General features: G+C 33.4%; 1 protein-coding gene across 1 annotated transcript in view; it reads left to right on the forward strand.

Moving 5' to 3' along the window:
• The first annotated feature begins 1,082 nt into the window (after positions 1–1,082).
• LOC143235728 (uncharacterized) overlaps positions 1,083–12,549 on the forward strand; it is a 66,737-nt gene continuing 55,270 nt past the window's right edge. The window contains exons 1-2 of the mRNA XM_076473936.1: positions 1,083–1,235; positions 1,685–1,745. Of these exons, the coding sequence (XP_076330051.1) occupies positions 1,083–1,235; positions 1,685–1,745 (214 nt within the window). The remainder of the gene's footprint in view (positions 1,236–1,684; positions 1,746–12,549) is intronic.

A 12,549-nucleotide genomic window follows, 5' to 3' on the forward strand; every position in this document is an offset into this window, starting at 1 on the left:
AAATATATAAGTGTACAGTGACTTTCCGAACACCCTGTATAAAAAAAAAAATTGAACATAACAACACATTAAATTGTGTAACGAGGATGCAACACATAATAAATAACATAATTATAAAATAACGGAACACGAAACAATTTAGTGCGCTGTATTAATACACTAAACAGCGTAGTTACAACATAGCATCAGGATTATTAGTAGTATTACGCCATAGCAGGCACAAGGCGTATAAATAGAGCATTGCAGAATGATTGATTTTAAAAAGTTCTTATTCGTTTCCAACTACCTTCATATCAACGTCTGTGTTAAGGTTACCTCGGGCTATGATTAGATAGAAACCAGTAGTTTTGATTTAAATACTACAAGCACAAACATGGTTGTAACTTTTTATAAAAAAAACTATATTTCTCTTTCACGTTTCCTTATATAAAATTTGTTCATCATCTCGTTTGTACCCAAACCAGATCTATACAAAATTCGATGTTATAAAGACATTTGAATAAAAAATAATAATAAAAAGAAATGGGAGCAGATCTGTGTAGAACTAAACCCAAATAGAGTTATAAATTATTACAAAGATGTCTGAAAGGTAATAGGAAGGAACTAGAATGAAAACATAACGAGTGGCCCGGATGAATCAATAACGCAATATTAAATATACAGAACAACTAATTTAGTTAGATGTCAGAGAAAAAAAAAATCGATTTTTCCATTCTTCCGCTAGGAGTATTCAGCAAGAAGCACCCCTGAAATAACGTCTACGTTTGATTTGTTTGTTTTGGAATTTCGCGCAAAGCTACACGAGGGCTATCTGCGCTAGCCGTCCCTAATTTAGCAGTATAAGACTAGAGGGAAGGCAGCTAGTCATAATCACCCACCGCCAACTCTTGGGCTACTTTTTTACTAACGAATAGTGAGATTGACAGTCACATTATAACGTCCCCACCACTGAGAGGGCGAGCATGTTTCGTGCGACTGGGATTCGAATCCGCGACCCTCGGATTACGACTCGAACGCCTTAATTCACCTGGCCATGCCGGGCCTAACGTTTACGTGTGAACGGAATAAACGATTTTGATGAAATGTTTAAAGCAAAAATCTCTGAACCGTTAACAAATGGAGAGTTAGAGAACGTTCGGTCATCAAGAACTGTGAAAGTGGACAAAGTTACTGAAAAAGTAAAAGTGGCTTCCGTTCCTAAAAAGAATCTTACACTGAGCACAGAATGTGTAAAGGTAAGAGTCTATGAAACCTTAAGGCACGAAAACAAAAACAAACAATGAAAACAGAGATTCTATACCTGACTAAAAGAGAAGCATTGAAAGGTAGGATACATATGTGTCTTTAGAGCTTTTACGTCACTCTAGAAGACACATATATCCTAAAGACTTATTGTATTAACTAATATAATTAGGTAAGATGATCATTGTAAGCTACCTTCTATTAAAGGCTATTAAATAACATTTTTTAATCTATTATTTAGTGTTTTTGTTATGACAAGTATTATCTGAGACGCGTCTTGGCTAAACTGCCAGGTTAAATACCTTTCTAGCTCAGGTTTAATGGTCTCTGTTTTGATCTTTTGAGCAAAGGAAAGGCACCTACAGCACCATCTGCCATTACAATGGCTTTGATCTACTTTAGTTGAATAAACGGATTATTGTTTATCTTATAACTCTCAAAGATTGTCTTCATATGGAGCGGAACCGCGGCACGAGCTGTGGATCTCAGATCCTCAGATCAGGGTAAGGGTTATACAAATTCTTACTGGTACATTAAAACATAAAAAAAGTAATTGTTCAATGATGTAATGCCTCTTCTAAAAAGTAAATTTATCAAACGTTTTCAGGCTTGTTGGTGAGTAGTTTGTTGGTTTGAATAACAATTCACTTTATTTGGCCGATAAAAATAAGCGATGAAAAACATTACAACGTGTTCGTGCTGTGTGAGCGCCTGTATAGATGCTTACACTACAACAATTTAGTGTTTCGAGAAGAAGTATCATATATCATAGTTACTTTGAGGGTGTTAATTAGATCGGAAAAGGAACCCTAATTTTCATAGATACATCAAATAAATCCACGAAGTAAAAGGCAAACACTTCCTTTTATAGCAAGCGCTATAAAATTCTTAAAATTCTAAAAAACTCGCTGTATATTCTTAAGGCATGACTAAATTAATCGATATTTTCCAAACACGACAAATGTAAGCACAGGGAGCGGCCATCTTTGACAGTTCCAGAATGGCACTAAATCAGTTCCGGTTTGTGGTTGATAGTTGTGTATTCGGTTTTCGGATCTGCAATACAGTAACCGCTAGTGGAAGTGAACAACAAAGATGCATTATGAATCAGTCGTTACAGTTTTGAGCAAATGTTTTTGGAGAAAGAGATAATTGGCGTGCGTTTAAAATTGAAATAAATTGGGAACGATTGTTTTGTTTTGTTTTAATTTCGCGCAAAGCCGTCCCTAATTTAGCAGTGTAAGACGAGAGGGAAGGCAGCTAGTCATCACCAACCACCACCAACTCTTGGACTACTCTTTTACTAACGAATAGTGGGATTGACTGTCACACTATAACGCCCCCACGGCTGAAATGGAAAGCATGTTTGGTGCGACGGGGATTCGAACCCGTAACCCTCGGATTACGAGGTCATGCCAGCCTACAAAATGCTGAAATGTATCATTTTCGATTTGTTCAATAACAAATTAAGGTTTGTCTTGTTTGTTTTTGGAATTTCGCACAAAGCTACTCGAGGGCTATCTGCACTAGCCGTCCCTAATTTAGCAGTGTAAGACTAGAGGGAAGGCAGCTAGTCATCACCACCCACCGCCAACTCTTGGGCTATTCTTTTACCAAAGAATAGTTGGATTGACCGTCACATTATAACGCCCCCACGGCTGAATGGGCGAGCATGTTTAGCGCGACGCGGGCGCGAACCCGCGACCATCGGATTACGAGTCGCACGCCTTACGCGCTTGGCCATGCCAGGCCCCAAATTAAGGTAACAAGGTTTCTGTAGGCTGCGCTTTACAAGTACAATAACCAAAGTATTAAACTCACAAACCATACAATACAAATTCAATATTTAATATATTAAAATAAATATCTTATTCAACTGGACTTTTGTTTTTAATCCCTTATTGTACGAAATGCATATAAAGTATAGAATGGCTTAAAATTTTTTTAAAAGAATATTCATATTTTAAACGCAGAAAAAATTAATGAAGATATCATGAACCTCTAAATTTAAGCAATTTTTGCTACAAAAAAACAACAAAAAACTTCTGAATGAACTGCACCATTAACAACAGTATAGAAAGTATTACATGAATATTTATGTGAATAATTTTCCACATCTCTGTGAACTCAGGCGCCGAAATCTTTCTAGCTTACACAAAACTCCGAACTGCGGAAAAAGGAAATTCTGATGACGTTTTTGAATGTTTGTAATATTTGCATATTTAAGTAACTTATCCATGCTTAGGACTAAATATCTTACGTTTGTTGAAATCACGAGCCCATATTTCTCAGGCGCGCTTTTATTTTGATCGTGAAAATGAAACGTTACCTACATTGCAGAAAGAGATCGTCGGCTTGGCATGGTCGAGCGCGTAAGGCGTGCGACTCGTAATCCGAGGGTCGCGGGTTCGCGCCCGCGTCGCGCTAAACATGCTCGCCCCCCCAGCCGTGGGGGTGTATAATGTGACGGTCAATCCCACTATTCGTTGGTAAAATAGTAGCCCAAGAGTTGGCGGTGGGTGGTGATGACTAGCTGCCTTCCCTCTAGTCTTACACTACTAAATTAGGGACGGCTAGCACAGATAGCCCTCGAGTAGCTTTGTGCGAAATTCCAAAGCAAACAAACAGAAAGGGATCGAAGTTTTAGACTTTGTTGGGTTTTTTTTTCGCGCATAATCGCGCGTGATTTTACTGCGCATATCCGCTAAGAATTTTGCATTGATAGACTAGCGCGATGGTAGCTGGTCAACGTGTGGGATAATGTTGTCTAACCGAATAATTGGATTTGACAGTCACTCTTGTGGCGCACCCATGGCTTCCAAGTACTAAGTTCTTTTCTACGTTAACAAGACGAGAACCATGAATCCAATGGTAAATAATGGCAGTCGCTGGGTTGGTGTTTGCCAATGTTCGGTTATAAAAAAAGAAAAAAAAACACACCCTAAAACAGACTAAAGGTTTGCCTAAGTGAATAAAGGCTTTAAGTTTGATGGCTTAAAACGCTAAAAACCGGGTTACGATACCTGCAGTGGGTGCAGCACCGATAACTTATTGTGTAGCTTTGTGCTTAACAAGAAACAAACAAATCACTTTATTCTGGAAATAAGAGTGTCATGTGAACTTTAGTGTTTATAGCTAAAGTGATAAGTGGTAGAATGTTATATGGAGTATCATTTCATATTACGTATGATATCACCCGTACTAAGAAAGGAATGACATACCGGACGTCCATTACCTTAAGAATAGAATAATATATCAAATATTACCTCCTAATAAGGATGGAATGATATATTGGACATCACCCCCGTATGAAGAAGGGACAAAACAAATGGTCTTATGTTGTTTTGTTCGAAAGCAAATAACTATTACTAAATAATCTAGTATTATATTTTTGTTTAAAGCAAATAGTACAAAGCCTTGTTAATAGCACAGAGTTTCATAACTATTAATATTATAGTCCAGTCTTAAATTTAAAGTAGGATATCAATAGTGAAATGTCAAGTTGTAAACGGAAATATTTAGCAATGTAATGTTCTAATTTTAATACGGTAGTGGTATTATACATTGCAATGTTCTAATTTTAATACGGTAGTGGTATTATACATTGCAATGTTCTAATTTTAATACGGTAGTGGTATTATACATTGTAATGTTCTAATTTTAATACGGAAGTGGTATTATACATTGTAATGTCCAAATTTTAATACGGTAGTGGTATTATACATTGTAATGTCCTCATTTTAATACGGTAGTGGTATTATACATTGCAATGTTCTAATTTTAATACGGTAGTGGTATTATACATTGTAATGTTCTAATTTTAATACGGTAGTGGTATTATACATTGCAATGTTCTAATTTTAATACGGTAGTGGTATTATACATTGTAATGTCCAAATTTTAATACGGTAGTGGTATTATACATTGTAATGTCCTCATTTTAATACGGTAGTGGTATTATACATTGTAATCTTCTAATTTTAATACGGTAGTGGTATTATACATTGCAATGTTCTAATTTTAATACGGTAGTGGTATTATACATTGTAATGTCCTAATTTTAATACGGTAGTGGTATTATACATTGTAATGTCCTAATTTTAATACGGTAGTGGTATTATACATTGTAATGTTTTAATTTTAATACGGTAGTGGTATTATACATTGTAATGTCCTAAATTTAATACGATAGTGGTATTATACATTGTAATGTCCTAATTTTAATACGGTAGTAGTATTATACATTGTAATGTACTAATTTTAATACGGTAGTGGTATTATACATTGCAATGTCCTAATTTTAATACGGTAGTGGTATTATACATTGTAATGTTCTAATTTTGATACGGTAGTGATATTATACATTGTAATGTTCTAATTTTAATATGGTAAAGGTATTATACATTGTAATGTCCTAATTTTAATACGGTAGTGGTATTATACATTGTAATGTCCTAATTTTAATACGGTAGTGATATTATACATTGTAATGTTTTAGTTTTAATACGGTAGTGGTATTATACATTGTAATGTCCTAATTTTAATACGGTAGTGGTATTATACATTGTAATGTTTTAATTTTAATACGGTAGTGGTATTATACATTGTAATGTTCTAATTTTAATACGGTAGTGGTATTATACATTGTAATGTCCTAATTTTAATACGGTAGTTGTATTATACATTGTAATGTTCTAATTTTAATACGGTAGTGGTATTATGCATTGTAATGTCCTAATTTTAATACGGTAGTGATATTATACATTGTAATGTTCTAATTTTAATACGGTAGTGGTATTATACATTGTTATGTCCTAATGTTAATACGGTAGTGGTATTATACATTGTAATGTCCTAATTTTAATACGGTAGTGATATTATACATTGTAATGTCATAATTTTAATACGGTAGTGGTATTATACATTGTAATGTTCTAATTTTGATACGGTAGTGATATTATACATTGTAATGTCATAATTTTAATACGGTAGTGGTATTATAAATTGTAATGTTCTAATTTTAATACGGTAGTGGTATTATACATTGTAATGTTCTAATTTTAATATGGGAGTGGTATTATACATTGTAATGTTCTAATTTTATTACGGTAGTGATATTATACATTGTAATGTTCTAATTTTAATACGGTAGTGGTATTATAATTGTAATGTCCTAATTTTAATACAGTAGTGGTATTATACATTGTAATGTTCTAATTTTAATACGGTAGTGGTATTATACATTGTAATGTCCTAATTTTAATACGGTAGTGGTATTATACATTGTAATGTCCTAATTTTAATATGTTAGTGGTATTATACATTGTAATGTCCTAATTTTAATACGGTAGTGGTATTATACATTGTAATGTCCTAATTTTAATACGCTGGTGGTATTATACATTGTAATGTTCTAATTTTAATACGGTAGTGGTATTATATATTGTAATGTTCTAATTTTAATATGGTAGTGGTATTATACATTGTAATGTTTTAATTTTAATACGGTAGTGATATTATACATTGTAATGTTCTAATTTTAATACGGTAGTGGTATTATACATTGTAATGTTCTAATTTTAATACGGTAGTGGTATTATACATTGTAATGTCCTAATTTTAATACGGTGGTGATATTATACATTGTAATGTTCTAATTTTAAACCGGTAGTGGTATTATACATTGTAATGTCCTAATTTTAATACGGTAGTGGTATTATACATTGTAATGTCCTAATTTTAATACGGTTGTGGTATTATACATTGTAATGTTCTAATTTTAATACGGTAGTGGTATTATACATTGTAATGTCCTAATTTTAATACGGTAGTGGTATTATACATTGTAATGTCCTAATTTTAATACGGTAGTGATATTATACATTGTAATGTTCTAATTTTAATACGGTAGTGGTATTATACATTGTAAGGCTCTAATCTTAAACAATAGCGCTAATTATTATGACCCCAATGACACAGTGATATATCTAAGGACTTAAAACTCTATAACCTAGGTTTCGATACCTGTGATCGGCAGGGCACGTATAGCCCATTATGTGCGTAACTGTAAACAACTAATATTTATTATTGAAACTTAATCACACAACTGTAGAAACCGACAGAAAACAATCCGTGTTTTTTTAGCTTATATTGTTAATTTCTTTTATGATACGAACCCTTGAGAGAAAAAATATAAACATTAAAATTATTAAAGTAACCCTAAAAAAACAAAGAAACAGATGTTATGTGAAATCTCTTTAATGTTGAAAATTTCAGTATTTCTATCTAGCAGTAATAGAAAGAAAGACCAAACGTACTTACAATATATATATATATATATCTTGCATACAATGTTATCAACTGGAACTGCGTCTTGATCTGATAACATTCTTTGGTAGTGGCAACTTTTTATAGTAATGAGTTGATGTGAAGGAATATCGTAGGTTTCATTTGTCACGGGTAAACTGATGTACGTCTTTGTTGAGGTCAGTTTATGCACATGCGCATCACGTTGAACGTACCAATCGATCTTAGAAAGATTTAACTCTGGGCTCGGGTATGTAAACTTGTGCTAAAATATACTGTGACTTTGGTGGGACAAAAATATTTGTTAGAGACTAAAACGAGTGTTTTTAGTCGTTTGTATGCTATTTTACCTCTTCTAATGTTGAACTCAACACACAATAACGAGTGTTTTTAGTTATTTGTATTCTGTGTTACATCTTTTAATCTTTAACTCAACACACAATAACGAGTGTTTTAGTTATTTGTATTCTGTGTTACCTCTTTTAATCTTCAACTTAACACACAAGAACGAGTGTTTTAGTTATTTGTATTCTGTGTCACCTCTTTTAATCTTCAACTCAACACATAAGAACGAGTGTTTTAGTTATTTGTATTCTGTGTTACCTCTTTTAATCTTCAACTCAACACACAAGAACGAGTGATTTTAGTTATTTGTATTCTGTGTTTTTAGTTATTTGTATTCTGTGTCACCTCTTTTAATCTTCAACTCAACACATAAGAACGAGTGTTTTAGTTATTTGTATTCTGTGTTACCTCTTTTAATCTTCAACTCAACACACAAGAACGAGTGATTTTAGTTATTTGTATTCTGTGTTACCTCTTTTAATCTTTAACTCAACACACAATAACGAGTGTTTTAGTTATTTGTATTCTGTGTTACCTCTTTTAATCTTCAACTCAACACATAAGAACGAGTGTTTTAGTTATTTGTATTCTGTGTTACCTCTTTTAATCTTCAACTCAACACACAAGAACGAGTGATTTTAGTTATTTGTATTCTGTGTTACCTCTTTTAATCTTTAACTCAACACACAATAACGAGTGTTTTAGTTATTTGTATTCTGTGTTACCTCTTTTAATCTTCAACTCAACACACAAGAACGAGTGATTTTAGTTATTTGTATTCTGTGTTACATCTTTTAAAGATGAGTTGAAAATCCATGTATAATAAATAGAACAATTAGGAACACACTTAGAATGAAGTTGATTGGTTGGAGGTTATTCAGTACACCACATTGGAATGGCTGAACCGTCGAAATCTCTAACAAAACTGAATTGGTTATTGTTGGTTCGTTGATCAGTCACTCAGAATAATTACACTGATTAATTTGTTCGTAGAAAAACTATCACATTAATTCCAGGACCTTTGGAAAGGAATTACACTTCTAATTTTAATGTTATAGTTGTCTAACAATTTTTCATGACGACCAGTTTAAAGAGATAAATAATTATAGCATAAAAAGAGATCATAAAATGATCAGAAATGAATACAATCTGTATATATACACATACTAACATAGTTAATGTCTAAGACTTTATTATAGTGTTCTTTATAAAATGAAAATTAAAACAAAACATTAACAAATCTGACTTGTTTCGTCACTAAATGTGAGAAATTTACTAAAACACGAATTTAACAGATTCGTTAAATTAAAAAAAGGAAAGAGTCCCAGCTTGTAAGAAATTATTAATTTTGAAGAATTAAAAAATATATTAATTTTTACCAAATTTGTTCAAATAAGTAGTACACAGCCTACGGGAAATCACTGGATGAGAAAATTTTCGAATATATTAATTTAATACATTTGTTAAAATAAAATTTCCCAGCTTGTTAGAAGTCATCGAGTCTGAAAGTTTTGCAAAGCTATTAATCTAGTTCATTTGATTCTAAAAACAAACAGTTTAAAAGATTTTTGTTTGTTTGTTTTTGAATTTCGCGCAAAGCTACACGATTGTTATCTGCGTCAGCCTTCCCGAATTTAACAGTGTAAGACTAGAGGGAAGGCAGCTAGTCATCACCAACCACCGTCAACTCTTGGGCTACTATTTTACTAACAAATATTGTGATTAATCATCACATTGTAACACCCCCACAGCTGAAAGGGCGAGCATGTTTGATGTGACGGGAATTCGAACCCGCAACCCTTAGATTAGATTAGCTTAAAATGTTTATTCGGATAGTAAAAGCAAAACATACAAACCCACCCGTATATAAAATATTATTATTGGTGGTGGGTGGTGTTTTAGCGTCCAGAATTGTTGAAAGTTACTTCAGACAACTAATCTTATTTTATAAACAAAAACAAACAAATTGTGGAGCCCAATTCATCATTTGGTCTGGTCCGGCATGGCCAGGTAGATTTGTTTGTTTGTTTATAGAATTTCGCACAAAGCTACTCGTGGGCTATCTGTGCTAGCCGTCCCTAATTTAGCAGTGTAAGACTAGAGGGAAGGCATTTTAGTCATCACCACCCACCGCCAACTCTTGGGTTACTCTTTTACGAACGAATAGTGGGATTGACCGACACATTATAACGCCCCATGGCTGAAAGGGCGAGCATGTTTGGTGTGACGGGGATTCGAACTCGCGACCCTTAGATTACGAGTGGAGTGCCTTAACCCACCTGGCCATGCCGAGCCCCAGTTTATAAGAAGTCGGTGTATGTGAAAAAAGCTATGAAGCTGTTAGGTTAACAGATTCGTTAAAATAGAAAATGCACAGTCTGTTATAAGCCAGTGGGTTTGAGGAATGACTAAAACATTAATTTACTGTATTTATTTAAAACGTACAGCTTGTAGTTTGAAATTGAGAATCAAAATATTCTAACATATTGACAGTACAAATTTCTTGAAAATCTTGACGATTTTGAGGAGTTACTTATTATGAAGAAGGGTTACATATGAATTACTAAAATCACTAAGGTGATTAGGGCACTTGACTCGTAATCTGATGGTTGCAGGTTTGAATCCCCGTTGGCGGTGGATAGTGATGATCTAACTGCCTTCCCCTAGTATTACATTACTAAATTAGGGACAGCTAGCGCAGATAGCCCTCGTGTAGCTTTGCGCGAAATTCAAATCAAACCCTTTAATTTTTTCATTGTTTTTTTTTTAGACAAAAGCCACGTTTTGCTATCTGTTATGTCCACCGTGGGAAATCGAATCTCGGATTTTAGCGTTGTTATTCAGCAGACTTAACGCCTTTCTACCAGGAGAGAGACATTTCACGTTTTATTCGTATAGAGTTACTGATTATTGTGAAAGGTTTGACAATGGTTCTTTTCTGACGATTTTACAGTTTTGTTTTAATACTCTTTGATGTTTTACTGATTAAAATTAATAAATTAATTACGTAAAGTAAAACTGATTGCAATTAATAAACCCGTAACCTTACTCTTTCAAGCGTTTAAATCTTTTTTGCGAGTTAGAAATCAAAAATAATTTAGTTATTACATTTTTTTCACCGAAGATGATTTCAAAACGAAATCAGCTACTTGCGATAAACACATAGCAGGTATCAAACACGTAATTTTAGCGTTCTAAACCATTATACTCGATGAGCCACTAAAGGATTAAAGTCTGTTCTGATAACACCTGAAACTGTTTATGTATCTGAAGGTATTAGTGTTTGTTTGTGATAACACCTGAAACTGTTTATGTATCTCGTTACCTGAAGGTATATATTTTATTTACAGATATGTTGGTTTGTTATTGAGTTCAAAGTTACAACATGGGCTATACGTGTTGTGCCCACCAAGAACATCGAAACCCATTTCATAGCTCTATAATCCCTCAGACTTCCCGCTGAAAACCAGGTGGTTTTTTTTTTGTATCTTTGCATTCGTAAACATGATTATTTGTAACTTAATCGATAGAAGTGATGACGTATTCACCAACAGTGATTCTACGATTTCAATGATGTTTTTTGTTTCATGTCATAACATATTCATATTTAATAGTAGGAAAGTTTTCCACGAATCTTGGCTTCAACGCTTTTCTTGCAATCTTTAAATTGGTTTATTTTTAGTTTTCTTTTCTTTTTTTTTAAATAAATATTTGTATAAAATTCCAAACATGAGTCATTCTAGTTAATTCTAGTACATTTCAAAATTTTGGGCATTTTATTAATGAACATCGCTAAAATCCGTGACAAATTACTTTAGTTCTATAATAATTATTATTATACATTAAACTTTCTGTGGTTTAAATAGAAGCGTTTGTTTCTTTTTGAATTTCGCGCAAAGCTGCACGAGAGCTATCTACGCTAGTCCCTAATTCATCAGTGAAAGACTAGGAGAAGACAGCAAGCCACCCCCGCTCATCGCCAATTTTTGGGTTATTGTTTTATCAACAAATAGTGGGATTGATCGGAACTTAATAACGCCCCTGTAGCTGATAGGACGGGCATATTTAGTGGTACGGGGTATCGAAATCCGACTCGACGTTTTTTATTCAAACAATTAATGTTTAGAACTAATTATTGTTTGTTATTTTATGAACTTACAACATGTTTACATTTGTCATTGTTTCCTAATGAACTGCCCCTCCCCTTCACTCACCCAATAGCATAGCGGCATGTCTGTGGTCTTACAACAGTAGAAATCAGGTTTTGATACTCATGGTGGACAGAGACAAAATAGTCCATTTGTGCTTAACTATAAAGAAATGTAAAAACGTTTATTTGTACTATCCAATTAACGTATTTGAATTGTCAAATCCTTCGTCACGAATATCCATATTTCTTAACCAGTGTATCGTGTTACTTTATTTTGTAAAAGTCTCTATTCTAGTAAAACCAACGCCATTACTTGTCCGTGTTCAGAATGGTATTGGCTATGTCTTTTTGAAATCTCTTTATTATAGGTAGTTTCACTTATGACCATAGATATAAAATAACAAACAGTTATACCTGTAAAAAAAACACACCAAAAAACGTTATCCATGGCATTTTGAGGCCATGTGGTTAAGGCACTCGACTCGTAATCTTTGGGTCGCGAATTC

Source organism: Tachypleus tridentatus, chromosome 12, assembly GCF_004210375.1.
Source record: "Tachypleus tridentatus isolate NWPU-2018 chromosome 12, ASM421037v1, whole genome shotgun sequence".
Lineage (NCBI taxonomy): Eukaryota > Metazoa > Arthropoda > Merostomata > Xiphosura > Limulidae > Tachypleus > Tachypleus tridentatus.